This window comes from Choloepus didactylus, chromosome 2 (genome assembly GCF_015220235.1).
Source record: "Choloepus didactylus isolate mChoDid1 chromosome 2, mChoDid1.pri, whole genome shotgun sequence".
Lineage (NCBI taxonomy): Eukaryota > Metazoa > Chordata > Mammalia > Pilosa > Megalonychidae > Choloepus > Choloepus didactylus.
The window spans coordinates 150,842,936-150,860,911 of NC_051308.1; the positions used below are offsets into that span (position 1 = coordinate 150,842,936).

General features: G+C 38.5%; 1 protein-coding gene across 2 annotated transcripts in view; it reads left to right on the top strand.

Moving 5' to 3' along the window:
- Positions 1-17,976, top strand: part of TGFBR3 (transforming growth factor beta receptor 3) — a 189,756-nt gene that overhangs the window by 105,157 nt on the left and 66,623 nt on the right. For both annotated transcript variants that reach the window (XM_037826657.1, XM_037826658.1), the window contains one exon: positions 14,041-14,178. In XM_037826657.1, the coding sequence (XP_037682585.1) occupies positions 14,041-14,178 (138 nt within the window). The remainder of the gene's footprint in view (positions 1-14,040; positions 14,179-17,976) is intronic.

Below are 17,976 nucleotides of genomic sequence, written 5' to 3' on the forward strand. Positions count from 1 at the left end.
GACCTTCCTTCCTTAGAAACCGAGGGAATGGAGAAAAAATAGCCATGGTTTTAGGGGATAAAAGTAGTAATAGCTTAAGAGCACTTACTGTGCGCCAGGTCACTGTTTTAAGAGCTTTATGAATATGACATATTTAATTCTTTGACATCTAATGCAATAGGTAGAAGTATTATCCCCACGTTACAGTTGAGGGATCTGATGCTGATAGACTCTCAACTTGCATAAGACCCTAAGACCAGTAAATGAGAGCTGAGATTTTAACCCAGAGTCTGGCTCCAAGTCAGTGCTCTTAACCACTATGTCAAATTGCCTGTAATTTAGACAGGAAAGCAGAGTGACCCCCAAAGGATGGTATTACAGGAGATGCTGGCCAACTTGGAAAAAATTCTAGATCTTGGAAGAGGATGAATTATGCTTTAAAATCAGTTTTTTTTTTTTTTCATTTGTTCATTCTTTATTAAACTATTTATGAAGTACCTTCTAAGTGCCAGTTATTGGACTAGGCTTTAAGGCGATAAAATCTCCCAAGCCCTCCTCTCAGACGGTTTTATATGTACAAAGTTAGTTCAAGACAGCAGGTACTAGGTGCTTGCTGTAAGAGAAAGATCCACAGGGACATAGGACAGGGGCATCTGTTGGCAGGATCATCCTTCTGGGTGCACTGATGAATTGAAGGCTTCTTGGAGAGGTGGTATCTCTTCTGTGAGGTAAATAAAATTCCATGTGAAAATATAAAACTATAATTAAATTCAATATGTTAATACCTAACTCTACTTCTTCCTGAAAAAGAATCTTAATTTACTGAGTTTGCATATAATTTATCTTGAGAACTTCCACACCACAATAAAGCTGTATGTCTACTTTATAAATGGCTCTAGTATGAGCGGGTTCCCAGGTAGTGAATGGAGAGCACTTCCCAAGACGAAAAGGGTTTGTGAAGGCCCACAAGATCCTTCTTTGTGGAGAAAGTTCCTGGGATGTCTCAAGTGATGACTGTGCCAAGTTCCTGAAATCTGTTGAGGATCTGTCTGTAGCTAACTCTTACGTAATTTTTCACTATGGTGCAAGCATGTTATGAGTACTTTTACATATATTAACTTACTCTTAATAACTTAACTCTATGAGGTAGTTACTACTATCCAACTTTTTAGATGAGCAAACAGTGGCATGGAGAGGTCAAGCAACTTGCCCAACGTCCCGTAGCTAAGGAGCTAATGGAGCTGGAGGAGTCTGGTCCAGTGTCCATGCTGTCAATCATTGTGCTATGGATTAGCCAGATTTTGCTTTATGGGGCCCATTTTAAGCCATCAGGTATTAATCAAATGGTTGTCTATTAAATGCTAAGATACTCTTAAAGTAACTGAAGGCTAATGTGAGACCCCCTGACCCAAGAAACATCTGGTTGTTCCCTGTCCTAGGAGGGACCAATATCTATTTTGTACTTTATCCATACTGTATTCTTTGGTGCTGACTGGGAACTTTCCATGGTAAGTGGAAAGAAAATTAATAGAAGAGGAAATGAAAATCATACAGTTTTTCTACTTGTAACTGATTAAAACGATGTTGAGCCTGATGACTAGACTGTGTAGGTAACTTTTGACTTCATCAGCATTCTGTCTCTCTCAGCAAGAGTATTTTAGAAAATTTTCCAACTGCCATGGTCGGAAAAACATAACTCTTTTATCATTTTTCTTTGAGAGAATGATAAAAATTTCCCCACATTTTAGAGTTTACAAAGAATTATGTTTATTATAAATAAAAATTATTTAGTCTTTACAACAGTCCTGTGTGATTGCTTTGATCTATTTTTTTTTAAATATTAGAGAAGTTGTAGGTTTACAGAATAATCATGCATAAAATACAAGTTTCCCAGGTACCACCCTATTATTAACACCCTGCTTTGGTGTGAGCATTTGTTACTATTGATGAAAGCACATTTTTATAATTGTGCTATTAAATATAGTTCACGGTTTAATGCAGGGTTATTCTAGTACCATATATACAACCTAAATTTCCCCCTTTTAACCACATTCAGATGTATATTTCGGTACTTTAGTTAATATTCACAATGTTGTGCTACCATCACCACCATCTATTACCAGAACATTCCCATTGTTCTGAATAGAAACTCTGTACATTTTAAGCCTTAATTCCCTATTCCCTACCCCCACCCTGTCCCCTGGTAACCTATATTCTAGATTTTGACTCTATGAGTTTGCTTATTCTAATTACAAAATGTGATATATACTCACAATGGAATATTATTCAACCATAAAAAAGGAATGAAGTTCTGATACCTGCAAAAACAAGGATGAACCTTGACGATATCATGTTGAGTGAAATAATCCAGACACAAAAGGACAAATATTATGTGACCTCTGATCTGTTTTAAGGCTAGAACAGATTTAATTTTATTTTTAATGGGGAATACTTCCTTGTTCAAAGATAGGAACCCAAGCCTTCAAATTTGAGATCCAGGGCTTATAAGCAAGAGGCAACAAGCTCACACAGTCTCACCTTTCACCAGACATGGACAGATGTGACCTGAACCTCCCACGACAGTATTCAGAACTCTTTATGAAATACTGAAGAACTGTCAACACTTCCCTAATAGGGTTGGTTGATCCTACTTTCTTTTTCTTAAGAAACAATTGCTGTTGAGAAACACTCTCAAGGGCTTCACTGTAGCACTTACTAAATATATGGATTGTTTACAAATTTAACAGACTTTACAGAGAAATGGAATGGGAATTGGGTAAAACGATTCTGAAAGTCTTGAGAAAAATATACAGTAATGAAGTCATAGAAACACTAGATTCTAGGGTCAGAAGAGATTTTAGTTGTCATCCAGTCCGGCTTATAACTTGATTCATGAATTTTTTTTCTAAAATATCTCTGACAATGAGTTGTCATCCAGCCAATCCAGGTAATTGCAAAAATTAGTAATGATTGAGGGACACAAGAAATGTTATTATGCTGACTGATTTTGCCTGTTTCTTAACAGAGAGAGTGGTTTGGATCTGATTTGTCCTGCCTGGAGACCCTGCCCAGCCCAATCCGAGAAACCTCTTGGCAGCATCAGGATGCTTGTTGCTTCCCCTTACCCCACACATCCTCTTCGCTCCCCACACACCTTTTTCACGTCTCAGTCATGCTGTTTTATTATAATCCTCTCTTCAGGTGTCGCGCTTCCCTTTGGACTGTGAACATTCACATTGAGGAAGGATAGGCCATCTCCTTATTTTTTCTATTACCGGTGATTGGCATGGTGCCGGGCACATCATAGGTACATAATGATGTTTGAATAAGTGAAAGAGTACTTAGGAAACAGGTTATTACCTGAAGCTCAGTGTGGGGCTTAGCTTTGGCTGCTTTGGATCTGAAGCTATGAGGACTGATGTGAACTTTCAACCTTCTAACGTAAACTGTGTTCCTTAGTATCACAGGAACATCTTTTCCAGATGAGATTTGAAACTCAAAACTCAGTCCGGTCCTGGATGAAGAGTTCAAGTCAAATTTATTTTAAAAGAGGGAATTGTCATCATATTATGGGTTAAATTTCTTTGTTCTGCCTGAACATCATGAATAGCAGAGAAGTTGTTATTTCGACAAGATGCTGGTCACCTTGCAGTATTTAAGTTTATAATCTAAGCTTGAATATTTTGTAATACAGCTTTCCCCCACCTCCTGCTTCTGTGTTTTCCCATTTTGGCTCTACTTTACTGCTTATTGTTGGTGTTTTCAAAGGATTAGTTGGCGACTCAAAGGATGAGTAGCAGAAAGGTATAGTATCTTAGCATTGCTAAAAATGTGAAGTAGAGACTAGCAGCTGTTGACTTGTTAGGCATGTGGGAATTGACTGAATTGTAAAATAGAGCATGAGCTGTATGATCTTGATACGTTTTAGGACCTTGCACTTTGGTCAGAATTAGAAAGTTCTTTAGAAATATATTTTGAAAGAGTAGCTTGGACCTTCTCCATTTGGAGAAGGGAATTAAATGTTTGTAGTCCTTTCAAACTCTTTAAATACAAGCACTCTAGCTTTTTCTTAGGAGCTCAATCTAAGAAATATTCATCCCTTCCATAAATTCAAAGCACTTATGTAGAATTCAAAGGATAGGAGTTTCATTTTTTTTTTTTTGTCAATTTTAAGGTAGAAAAATGAGATTTTGTATAAAAGTGGAAGTTTAAGATATAATTAATATTTCCAAATGTTATGGCAGGCCCACGTATTTCCTAATGTCAAATAGGGGAAACAAAAAATTATTCACTTGGAAGTTAATTGATGTCTTCCCTTTTTCTTTCTGTTGCTGTGTCTTCCACACTCACAAATTCCCAGTAACATGAATTCATTTATCAGAGTTTGAATTTGCTGACTATGTATATAGTTTTGATAAGATTACAGTATCTTCAGTACTGGGATATGAATGACTGGTCTAGTGTTAGTTATATAAGTCGAACATTAAATGCTCTGTGTTAGAATTTGCACTTGTTTCATTCCAAGGCAAAATCCATTACTAACCTCTGCCATGACCTTCAATTTTGCTTTATCTGTTAGTAAATGTTCAAAGGGTCATTCCTAATCTAAATAAAGAACATTGTTCAGACTTCCTACAATTTAGGGCTTTATTTTATTCTTAATTTTACTTTTTTGTTCCTTTTCCTTTTTTTTTTCCTTTTCCCTCATACTATTAATAAATATTTAAAGGTAATGTTATTAAGGGTCTGGAGTAACTATAACAAATTTATCACCGGGTATTCTACTCTTTTCTGCAGCCTTGTCCCTTTGCAATCGGAACAAAGGTATTTAATGCTGTCTCAAGAAAATATGGAACTTAACCCTTAAATCCTAACTTTAGGAAGATATTGTCCCATTTTAGACACTTAACGACTTCAACACGTCAGGTCCTCTAGGCCTTTTTTGGCATGTTCCTCTCTGCTTTCTGTGATCACAGTTTCATCCTGAAAACTCATCATGGGGCTCAGTTGGAACTGATTATTCAGAGGTGAAGGTATACTGAACTCCAGCTTAACTATTGCAGACCACATTTACTCTATTTTGCATTCAGTGTTCTGACATAGTTCATTGCCTGAATGAAAAGCATTTAAAATTCCATGCTTCTAAAAGATAGTGGAACATTTATTTGGTCAAGGAAAATGATGCTTTTTCATGAAGCATGTTCCCAAAACACAAACATGTTCTTCTATTTTTGTTCTTTTTTAGCATGGTTTCTTCTCCCTCTCTCAAAATAGGCCATTTAACTTTGAAACTAAATTTCCTCTAAAAACATTTCCACTTAATCATAACGTGGCTGGATGAGGCCAGAATACCCTTAGGGGGCTAGTACTGTGAACTTCAGGAGCTGCTTGTTAGAGCTGAAATTTCAAAGTAAACCAGACTTCACAGAATTCCCTAAGTTTCACTTCCCTGACCAGAATTGAGTTTCCTTAGAGAATAATTTGCTCTAATCAACATATCACCTGGGACCCCCTGGGGTTCAAGGAATGATTAGCTTGAACCTCTGCTAATTCTATGGTTTATGGAAATCCAGAGGAGGGTGTGGGATATTTCTGCAGATTGCCAGGGACTGTGTTCTCAGGACCCTCTCTGCTTGCTGGGCTTATAGTTCTACATGTGATGAGTCTGAGACACAATTAACTTGGATTTGAAACACAACCAACACCTTTTTGGGTCCCATAAATTTGTGAAGACAGTGAGCATTATTAAGATTTTGTAGAGAAGATGGAGGAAGATTTATATTTATCAAAGCAACTTAAGGAGCTTCAGCTGGTACCATAGAATCACTATTCATAAAAGTATTTGTTGGACCACCCTTTGGGGTTTCACTGGCCTCTCTGCCTTTGCTAGCTCCCCATTATCTTGCTCAGAACTCTGTCTCCTTCCTTTCTTCCTATCTTGCAGAAGCAGAATGGTTCCTGCCTCTGACCAATGTAGAGCAGCTCCCCTCCTCCCCTAAGGCACAAGGCAACCCCCTAAGAGAGAGGTGAAGGGGAGTGTTCTGGTTTGCTAAAGCTGATGAAATGCAATAAACCAGAAATAGGTTGGATTTTACAATGGGGATTTATTAACTTACAAGCTTACAGTTCTTAGGCCATGAAAAAATGTCCAAATTAAGGCATCAACAGGACAGTACCTTCTCTGAAGACAAGCTACCGGCAAGCTTGGGATCCTCTGTCAGATAGCAAGGCACAAGGCGACATCTGCTGGTCCTTCTCTCCTGGGTTTTGTTGCTTTCAGCTTCTGGCTTCAGTGGCTTCCTCTCAGCTTCTCTGGGGCTTTTTCTGTGAGCCTCTCTTAATTTCACCTCTAGGTGTTTTATCAAAGGACTCCAGTAAGAGAATTAAGATCCACCTTATGAGATGTAGAATGAGGTGGGCTACATCTCAATTGAAATAACCTAATCAAAACGTCCCACCTACAATAGGCCTGCATTACAGGAATGGATTAAATTTAAAAACATGCTTTTCTAGGGTCCATAAAATCTCTAAACCATCACTGGAAGGGAGGAGAGGGAGAGATAGATTCTGTGACTTTGGATAAATTACCTGTGAGCACCAATTTCTTCATCTTTGAAATGGAAATAGATAATTATGCAAAGCACCTCCTGATGAGAGCAGCAAGTCTTAACTCATTAGAAGGAGAAATACCTGTTCCCTTGGACCTGCCTGCTGCTTCTCCTTGGGACTAGGTATCACTCCCACTCTCCCCACTATTCTTAGTAACAACAGTAACCCGAGGGAAGTGTCTTTGAACATCCAGATTTTAGTAATTGCTCCTCTCTCTGTTTCTCTTTTCTACTAGAAAGGTAGTGCTTTATGTCCATTCGGAATTCCTTATTCCTTACCAGCTTCGGGTCACTGTGCTTTCTGAGAGTGCATTTAGCTCAGGGGAATCCAAATGCCAACCTTTGATTCTTGGAGCATCTTAAATCACTACCTGAACACCAGCACATTTTGTATTTTTTGTTTGTTTCTTTTACACATTTACTAAGTTTAAGAAGGCACTTAAACAGCAATCCTTACTGAGATCTTTGACTAATTGGTAGATTGCCAATAATTTATCCAGTACCCAGATTGTGTGGAAATTGGATTCCTGCTATGACCATTTTTAAAATCAGCTTCTACCAATCACCCCAATGAGTCACAGTTCTATTCAGCACAGTAGGCAGTTCTGACATGCTAATGTTATAGACATATATACGTATCAAAATACTAGTTTACCAGTTAAGTGGCAGAAACAAGTTCAAGCTCATTATAAAAAGTAGAGGTGAAAGGAAATACATCTTACACAGTACATAGTTATATGAAGTGTTGGTTAAATATTAGTGTTACAAACAACAATAAAGTGATTGAAGTAGATCTGTTTATTAAGTGCTACAGAAAATATAAAAAAGATAGAAGCAAACTTTTTTTCCACTTTAATCAATATGCAAATATTGTGTTCCTCCATTTTGCCTAGAATTGTACTTTCTAATGGGTTTAACACAGTTCAGTGCCTGAATGAAAAGCATTTAAAATTCCATTCCTCTAAAAGATAATGGGACATTTGGTCAAAATTCTTTATCTTTGTTATCTGTCCCTGAGAAAGAAAACAAGCTCCAAGGTTTTTTCACATTTTATTTGCCTTACTGTTAAAGATAACAAAAAATTTCCGTGGTTTTTTTTTTTTTTTTTTTTGCCTTGTATGGTCCCCATACATAGCATACACATGGAAGATGATGATTATCATGGTGTTTATTTCCACAAATCTTGGGTGTGGCCTCAGAATCCTCTCTAGGCAGTCCCTACCATTCGGTTTAGTAGCATGAATTGGAATCTGTTTGCTTTTCTTGACAGTGTTTTAAAGTTCAAGTTAAACCTGAGAGTGAAGTGAGTATTCTCTTTACTAGATATAATACCCTGTCTTGACCAGAAGAACATGACGATATGATCCTACAACCATCACTTGAGTCATATTTCAGTAATTACTTTTATTGGTTCTTCTTTTTATTCATTCTTTCAGAAAACTTTGGTTGAATATGCTAGGCTGAGGATACAGGAGAAAGTGTGACTCAGTTCCTACCCCTGAAGAATTCCCCAAGGGGTTTCACAATGTAGTGGGTGAGGCAGACATCTAAAAGTCAATTACAATACCATGGTGATGGAGAAACCTGGGCAGAGTTCTGCAGGAGCACAGTGTGCCTTACAGGGCTTGCCTGCAGGATTGCAGAAGATTCCACTAGAGAAGGCATTCTGAGCTGCATTTTGAGCTGGATGTACTTGGCCTACCAGGAGCATGGTGGGAAGGCACTCCAGGCCAGATCATGATGGGACATGGTGTGTTGGTGAATTATATAGTACAGTATTTAGGTGGTACAATGTTTTAATACTGAAGGCATCAGTACAGTGCCTTTCACCTGTTCCCGGACTTGCCATCAGGAGGCCTGCTGAGGGCTCCAGCAGCGTTCCTCTTCCACTGCACCCACCCAAACACACCCATGCCCAGGTCTCCCCTTTCCCTGCCTCTCTTCCCCATAGCTGTGAGCTACTCTGGGAAGAAAGGGGCAGGGTCTCTGGAATCCCACTGCAACTCTCCCAGGATCCCTTTAGAGGGTCATGACCTGTAGTTTCAGAAATACTCTTCTGTTTATGTGAGCCTTTGCCTCTCAACCCCCAACCCAAATTTAGTTCTAAGTGTTTTTCCAGGGCTTTCAAAATATGGGGCAGAGAGGGCCAGGCTTATTTCTGCATCACATTTCAGTCCTCCCCCCCCCCCCCCCATTTGTGGTCATCTTGAATTATTTTCAGAGGATCCCAGGGAATCCTGAACTATGCCCTTGGTTGGTGAGATTAATTTCTGGATTGACTAACTGTGTTCCTCTGAGCACATTAAGTGGTTCCAAGACAAAACCTTGAGAAAAGAGCTTGCTGTGAGCTGCCAAAGCAGGGTGAAATCCTTTGATGGTGCTCTAGGCCAGGAAGAATAGTTGCTTGACTTTGTGAAGTGGGGCCAGCGGGGTTAGAGGCTCCACAACCCAAGATTGATGTTCCTCTAGAAAGTCAAAGAAATATAAAAATAAAATAATAAGGAAATTTAAAAAAGCTCTAAATCTACCCCTTCTAGAATATTTTAAAGAAATCTTTTTACAGTGACTCCCAGAATGTGAATGATCAACAGTGGCAAATAAAATGTTAACTTCAGGGGCTCCTCAGACCGGCTACAAGAATATTCTTTAAAACCCTGCAGCAGCAACTAAGTAGTTCTGTGCCTCCACCAATAGTTGGTCAAACGTATTGACATATTTGGGCTCCTGAAAGTCGTATTGCCCAAAAGTAAGTGAGATTTGAGTTCAGCTACTTACGGTCCTGAAACAGGTTTACGTCTCACTGTCCATCTGTATATCGTACAGGTGCCAGGAGCCCCAGGTTCTGATGTTTTCAGTTCCCACCAACACGGTTGCCAAGTGGATCTGTCTTTACCTCTGAGGAGGGGACAGATGATGGCTATATACAGACCAGGGTGTGATTTTATGGGTCTAGGTTATAGACACACAGTTGGAGTCTTTCCTTATCTTAGTATAAACTGATTATTAAATCATCCATTGAGAGCATTTTTTTGGTCTGGTTTTAGATAAGTGGAGTCTCTCTGGTAGTATTTTGGAAGACTTCATTGTTTCTTGGGTCCATAAGGACTGTTACAGATGGAACCTTACTGACATGTTAGCAAAACTGGACAACTGTTCGACTTTCAAATCAGTTGTTTCGCTTGCTTTGCTTTTGTTTGTTTTAACAAACCCCAGGAGTAGGAGGTCTAACTAATCAGAAATCTTCTGAAATCTCTGTGGTAGAAATGTCTTGCATCTATACTATGAATCCTGGGAAGTTCACGACTATTTTCATATGGCATCTTTCTATAAAGAGGGTAGGTTTTTTCCCCTTCCTGTAAGAAAGTAATAATTCATTTTCACAAAGTGATTTACAGGGTTTGAGACAATCCGTAATTTTTTCTTATCAAAGATAATCCTTGAAGAACTGAGAAGCCTTCACTATAGCAAGGTCCAGGGAAAATAGTCCTTGTTATCTTCTGGTGATAATGTGGGCAAGGACGTGTTTCCTAAATGGGAGATGGAAGATTGTTTTTCCACTCAGAGGCTTATGCTCTTTTGAGTTGGCCTTAATAAGAGTTTATCTTTTACTCAAAATGCCTTTGGTCAAAATTACATTCAGATTATCCAAAAAAGCACTCAGAAAAGATTTACTTTGTATTTCTTTATAAAATAAGAGAAATACATCAATTAGATCTAGTATGTTTGTTGAAATGCACAGATAACCTTGGAGTATCTGGTATATATAGATGTTGTAGAACAGATTAAGCCAATTAGCATTTTTCCATTTAGGGGTGGGATCAGCAATGTCTGAGTGATGATATCTGCATATGGGATGTGACTCATCAAATTTACTTGTGTTTTCTGTCACCAACAGGAAGAGTGAACATTTAGCAGTGTTTGAGACAAAAAATGATTAGAGCAGAAACTCTTGGACTAAGCTTCACGGACCAAAGTATGGATTTCAGGAGGTCCCCGAACCACCTGGAAACTACATGTGAATGTGTTTTAGTTGAATTGTTTGTTTTTCCGTTAAAGACTTCTTAAGATCAGAGGTGTAATTCTTTAATTAGATGGAGCTATCTTGTTTCCATTTCTGCTATTAGAATTTTCCTAGTGTATTTCTACAATGGGTTCCTTAACCTGGGTTAATGGGTACTTAACCTGGAGTTCATGGGCCCGGCAATAGATGTATTTTCCTGACATTGCCTGCAAAATTTTGTATGTATGTGTTTTTTGGGGGGGAAGAGGGCTGTGAAGTTGACTCCCAAAAGATTAACAAAGAAGCCATCCATGTAGGGAGTAGTCATTGTGTCCCCATTTGAGATATGGCCCCTTTAGCCATCACAGCTCATGTGGCCCTAAGTTCAGGTCATTATTATGTATCTTATGAAACCCATGGATTGAGTGATAACCTTTAATTTTATGTATAAATTTGTCAGATATTTGAGGATCAATTCTTTAAAATTCTGTTTGGCTTTCCAAACTGGAAACTGTTGGATACCATTTGTGCCATTTTTCCATGTGCTATTTCTTTTCAGTTTTTCTCTACTCTGGTCTTTAGACCACAATTCCTGGACAATCTATACATGAAAAACATCAGCAGGATGTTCTTATCTTTCTAACTATAGTCTCTTCTGAACTATAATTGGCGAGAAGACTTTTTTTCTTTTTTCCTTTTCTTACTTTCTTTTTTAGCCTGAGAGAAATTAAGCAATGTAGCAACTTAGCCAGGAATTCTTTAGGAGATATTCTGTGTATGTTCTCTCCACATTTCTGGGAGCTTTTACACCTTCATTCTTTTGGTTGTTTTTGGTTGTCCTTTATCTCCCCTTCAGCAAGATTTATTCAAGTGGAGGAGGGAAGACACAGGAGGCCTGTTGCTGAGGGATTAGGTGAACCAGCCTTGGGGGATTCTTTGTCCCTGCCAAATGATCTTTTAAAAAAAGTATTGGGTATTTTTCTTTTAATTTCCCAATCATAGTGTGATTTCTTGTTTGCCAAATGGCTTTTGGGACTTTGCCTGGGCCCCTTGTGCCAGAGTTAGAGATTCATCTTGGCCAGACACTGCCACATATTGAAGAGGGAACTGTTTCCAGGAAAGCTCGGAGAGCTGAGGCTCCTAGAAACCTTTGCTTGATTGTATGAGCCAGGCCTTGACACTTTTCACCATCTGGAAAATTTTGGATGGGAGCACCAGTATCTGTCTCATATATCTTTTTTCATTTCATAAGTATTTTTTTTTTTAGTCGTAGTTCATTTGCGATATTAAATTAACTAACTTTTTGTAGTGTACATTTTGACCGAAACTTTTGCTTATTTATGAGCTCCAATAGTTTTATAAGTGGGGGCTGCAAAGAAAATTGTCAAAAAAATAGTTAATGAGCTCTCTGGTCTTATATGTTACTATTTTTTGGACTGTTATGGTGCTCAATAGACAGTTTTGGAATGAGTAAATCTGGAAACCTTTTGCTGATACGTGCTATTAGTGAAAGTCAGAGTGTTTCTTTGCAGTTTTCAGGTACTCTTGAACAAGTAATAATTTCATCTCTCCCTTCTTGATAGTGTATGCTCTCTGTAGCATGTGCCTCTCAGTTTCCTCTGCTCTCCTTCTACAGCTTCTCGTTTTCAGTGGCACCAGTCTGTTCATTTCTAAAAGTATACAGCATCTCCAAGGTACTGTGAAGTAGTCTGTACAACCAAGGAATACATTATTTTGCTGTAGTTCTGCTTGACATCACTATGCATTTAGTACTTTGATTTAGTACTCTGCTTATGCCAAATATAAAAATGATCCTAGGTGTGTTGTAGAAATAGTTCATGACAGTTTGAGTATTTCTCATTTTTAAAATATTTCTGTGAATTAGCTAGCTAAATTCCTTTGAAGCTATTCATATTTTGCCTTTTTTTTTTTACCTTTTAAGTAACATGACTTTTCACATTTGCTGTGATGAATCAACAGTTTTCTTGTCTACTAAGCACAGTATTACACATAAGATACATCTTTACCTTATTGACAGCCTATTTTTGAAATTAAGATACACATACTAAACAGTTAACCAACAAGATGGTATTATATACTATAGTGCAAGATATTCATAAAATAAAGTACTTTTTGCATCATTGACAAGTAGAGAATTGAAATGTTTAGTTGGCATTTGCTAAATGTGCGGAAGTGTGGCTTTTGAAAGATAAATAAGGTTTGATGCCTTATGCATCAATGACCTGAAAGTAAACTGTATTAAATGACTGGTTTCATAGGCTATACCTGCAAAAAAAAAGGGGGGGGGGTAGAGATACATTGAGACCAATGTGGGCTGGCAGCCATTGGGAACAGCTTTTAGTGCTGTTACCCTGATGAGGGTATACACTCAGATTGTAGATCCAGACCATTTAATTCTCATAAGGACAGTGGCTAAGATGTACTGTTATCTCCATTGGATCATTTAGTCTTTATCTTTTCAGTTCTTTTTTGTCCTTTCCCTCCCTTATTACCTTAAGGTGACTTTGGTGAGTTCACCCAATCTAAATTTGTGGTTCTTGGGTCTTGCCTTACCCCTCTTTTGCTTTTCTGTGTTCATGTTGACCTACCTTGGGTCATGTGCTCCAGGAGGACTTGGTTTAATGCGTTTTTTTACACTTCTCACAGGTGTTTTTTGATGATCTCAGTGACAACAGTGGTAACTTAACAGTGGTCCTTGGTCCACTGTCAAACTGGCTGCAGTTTTCCTGTCCAGGCTCGCGCTCTTGCTCCCCGCCACCGCCTCCCCCCCCACCCCCCCCACTGAAGCTATATGCAGTCAGTTTTTACTCTGTGTGTTCTCTGTGCGTCATTTCTTTGGAAAACCCCTTCAAGCTAATAACTGGGATCATGAAAGCACTGGCAGCTCCCCTTGGCGGTCCCTTTCCCATAGCTTTAGGTGCTTTCCTTTGGCAGAACTCACTTACCTTTATAGAGGTTGGAGTTTACCTGGAAGAAAAGAAAGTCGTTTCTCTGGAGATCCAGAGGGATGACCAGCTCCCAGGGGATTTTGTTTTCCAATTTTTAGCTTAGTCATTTGACTTGAAGGTATGAGAAGGCAGCCCTGAAGGAAAGTAGCTTTTATTCCACCTTTGCCAATTTTGGGGGGTAGAAAAAGCATTCCATTTATTTCTGTTCTGCTGCTACTGGACTGGGAACTGAATCATGTTTTGATTGAGATTAGTATGGGTTGAGCCATATGAAATAGCCATTTTTCTAAGTAAAAAATGGTAAATATCGGCAATTTTATATAGTCAACTTCATATGTCTTATTCATAGAATCTGAACTAGCTTATAGCTTCTTTCTTTTAATAGTAAACTGTGGGGAAAGAAAAGCATTCCAGATAATGCCCTGAATGATTTTAAAAGAATGCAAGTGCTAATATGTCTTGTCTTCTTCCTCTTGCTTTCTAGGTCACTCTGCACCTGAATCCCATTTCCTCAGTCCACATTCACCACAAGCCTGTTGTGTTCCTGCTCAACTCTCCACAGCCCCTGATCTGGCATCTGAAGACAGAGAGGCTTGCGGCTGGGGTTTCCAGACTTTTCTTGGTAAGTGTGCAAAACCCTCCCAGACTGAATCTTAGCACAGGATATAATGACCCAAAAACTTTGCAAGGCTTAAGCTTATTTCGTTGAAATAATACCAGAGTCCAAAGGGAGTGTTAAATTTAGAGTATGCTTTTAGAGGTATTTGGATGGCATAGGTAGAAAAGCAATCACAGAAAACAAAACACCCACCTGCTTCTGTGAATACAATAGTCAGTCTAGTTTGCATGTTGAGCAGGACATGCAGTCATTCTCCGAGGCCTGAGCTTTGCTTTCAGCTCTGAGACCCCCCTCATGGCATTGGAGCTATGTAAATATTGTAAATGGCCACTAGGTGTGTGGTCTCTGACCACAAAATAAATATACACAAACCCATTCTATTTGTATATAACACAGTCCTAATTTCTGATATCAGGATCTGTTTGTTGAGAAAGTGACAGAGCACACTCCAAAATGAAATCATTTGTATTTTATTTTTAAAAAAAGCTGGAACCCAGCTCTTGTGGAAAGATCCAAAGATTACCTACTGTTTGTAAATCATGTCCTTTTGCGTTTGCCAGAACATTTAAATTTGCTAGTTGTGGAGAAATAGATGGGTTGTTTGGATGGAATACTTGGGGTATGATATCATGTCTGATGATGAGCAAGGCTGCAGCTTTGTAGTGATAAGTTACATTGTCTATTGCTAGAGCTACATGCTCGTGTCCTTAGCTTCAGAGCATTAAGCTTTTAAACCTCTCTTGCCCACAGGCATCCAAAACAAGTGGAGGCCTCAGATAATAGGCTTCCCCTTGCATAATGCATGAACTTTGTCCCATTAATGGCTCTTAATCTACAGCTGTAGTTTCTTGTCTCTTTATTCGAAGGATATATTTTGGAACTCAGAGGTGTCTATTCAATAAAATAAGAGTCCATAGTCAATACAGATAATAAGTAGATAAATAAATGACTGAAGGAGGGAGAAGGGAAAGCTCCTCTTTATAGTAGAATACCCATTAATAAACATGGAAGGAATGATGGAGTTGGAAAATTATCATTTTGCAACCATCATAATAAAAGTTTATCAGGCATCATCAGTGGATACTCAATCGAAAGGTGGTAGAGGGAGTTTGAAGAACATTTATTTACATAGTCTCCAAGCATCTTTCCACAAAGGACTTAATTAATTACAAAAGAAAAAGTAGTAACAATATACAGTGGAGATACACCAAAATACCTTAACGAAGTGGACAACATTAGCATCACCAAATGGGACAGGTGAACATTGTGAGCCTTTGAATGTAGTACCCAGAGAAGGAACACAGCATCACTGCTGTAGTTAGTATTCTAGCCAAAAATGTGCATGACCTGAGAATCCATTGTGCAAAACCAAATTGAGGGACAGTCAATAGAATAATTGGCCTGTACTGTTCAAAAATGTCACCCATGAAAGACAAAGAAAGGCTGAGGAACCATTCCAGATGATCTTGAACTGGATCCTATTGAGTCAGGGGTGGGAGGAGCAGTTGCTATAAAAGACATTATGGGAACAATTGATGAACTTGAAATTTAGCCTGTATATTAACATATTGCATCAGTGTTACATTTCTCAGATTTGTTAATTATATGTTGCTATGTAAGAAAATACCCTTTTTGTTAGGAAACACTTGATATACTTAGCTATTATGGGGTAAAGGATCTAATCATTCAGAGAAAAAATACATACATATAGATAAAATAATAAGGTGAATGTACCAAGATGTTAAAAATTGGTCGAATTAAAGGATATACTACTAGTATATTCCAGGTATATTCCACTAAGTGCTCTAATACTTTTCTTCTTTAATTCTCACAATAATCCTATGACGATGGGGGCATTTATCCCATTTTACAGGTGAAGAAGTAAGTCTTAGGTTATTTAATGGCCAAAAATCACATGGCTGTTTACTTACAGATCCAACTTACTCTACAAGCTCTTATGCTAAAGTGCCTCTCTCTTCATACTCATAATCATTATCAACCTCCTGTAATCAAAGGCATTTGTGATAGACTAATGGCCATGATTAAGTCATATGCACATTTAGCCCTTATATTATAGAGCTGCACTGTCCACTACTGTAGGCACTAACCATGTGTGGTTAGTTAAATTAATTACAACAAAAAATTTAATACGTTGGTCACCTTAGTATACTTCAGGTGCTCAGTAGGCACTGGAGGCTGTGGCTCCCACATGGGGCAGTTCTGGAGAGGAGGTGAGCACAGGCTTTATCTAGCCTGGTTTGAATCCAAGCAGTAACCTTGGGTAAATTCCTTAATCTTTCTATGACTGATTTTCCTCACTTGTAATACAGGAATAATAATATCCCTATGTCACATGTTATAATCTTGATTAAATGAGATTGCTTGTAAAACATTTAGTACAGTGCCTGACACTAATGATTTCATAGACATTACTTTTCATTGTTGTTATTTATTTTTAGTCATAGTCAAGAGCACTTGGGAAGGATGTTGAACTTAAATTTGTAGTTACAAACTCTCTCCTTGAACCAGCACCAGATTGAAAGGAGTTCCTCTTTCTCTGGGCTTAGGGCTCAGATGAAAAGTGTGGATCACGTATATCACAGCAGATAGTTATGCCTATTATCTTTTGGGCTCCTTCTTCAACCTCCCATCTCATGGGGTTTTGAGGCAAAGTATCTTAATCCTAGTTACCATTTATTTACTTTAATTTTGTTTAAAATCTATAAGAACTGTTTCTTGGCCATCCCTCTAAGAAGCACTGACAATGAAAGCTGGAGGGAGTTTTAGTAAACAATTTAATATCAACCCCATTTGGAGTTAATTCCATGTAAGGAGATTTCAGATCAAGTGGTGAGCTTTAAATTCCTGACAACACTGAGGAGGCAACATGGGGAGAAGTTAAGGATTTAAATATCGGGACAGCTGAATTCTGCTTTGTTGTTCAGCAGTCTTTCTTTAGGGAAAATAGTTGTTTCCCATCTGCACATTTCTTCATGGCCTGGAGAAGTGGTGGAACATCTGTTCATTCAGTTTCTCAGATGAGCAGACAACGAGTGATGCACGTTCTCTCAACTGCCCTAACAGAGTATGCTGAAGTGAAGAAGGGAAGGCAAACACTTCCCTACTTCCTGTAACCTGAAATGAATTTCAGCGTCTGCTCATCCACTTAACAGCCTTTGCAGCAGAGAGGGACCTGTGGTCTCTTCCAATAGACGTCTGTCTGCATTGTTATAACTGCTGAAATTAAAAAAGGAAATCTTTCACAGTTAGTCAAGAGGGCATTAAGTTACCTAAAATGCCTCAGCCACCCATGCAGATGTCTTAAAAACATTATACTTTAATACTGTTTAAAGGCATCTGTCTTTTTCTGTCAAATCGTTCCAGTCCTTCTCATGATTCCTCAGGACAGGCAAGAGAGAGCATGTCAGGCAGGGAAAAGGTGGGATTTAGTTTCCTCTGCAAGTGCAGTTCCTTTATCTGGATGTTCTGGTTACCTAGGAAATAGGAGTGGGTTGAAGAGTAATCATTTCAGGCTGAGTTTCAAGTAGTGGAGTTTTGAGTATGAGTCACACACACACACACACACACACACACACACGATGAGGTTGTCACTGCCCTAGAGTTTTCCTTTATTAGGGAATCTGGACCGCAGAGAATTTTTAATAGGTTAGGTTTGCCCCTCAATGTGTCAGTAATAAAAAGTAATCCTACCTTCTCAGACTGTCAGGTTGAAACTACCAATACAAATCATGTATAAGGGCCATATAAGCTTATTCCTATTTACACAATCATTTCCATGCT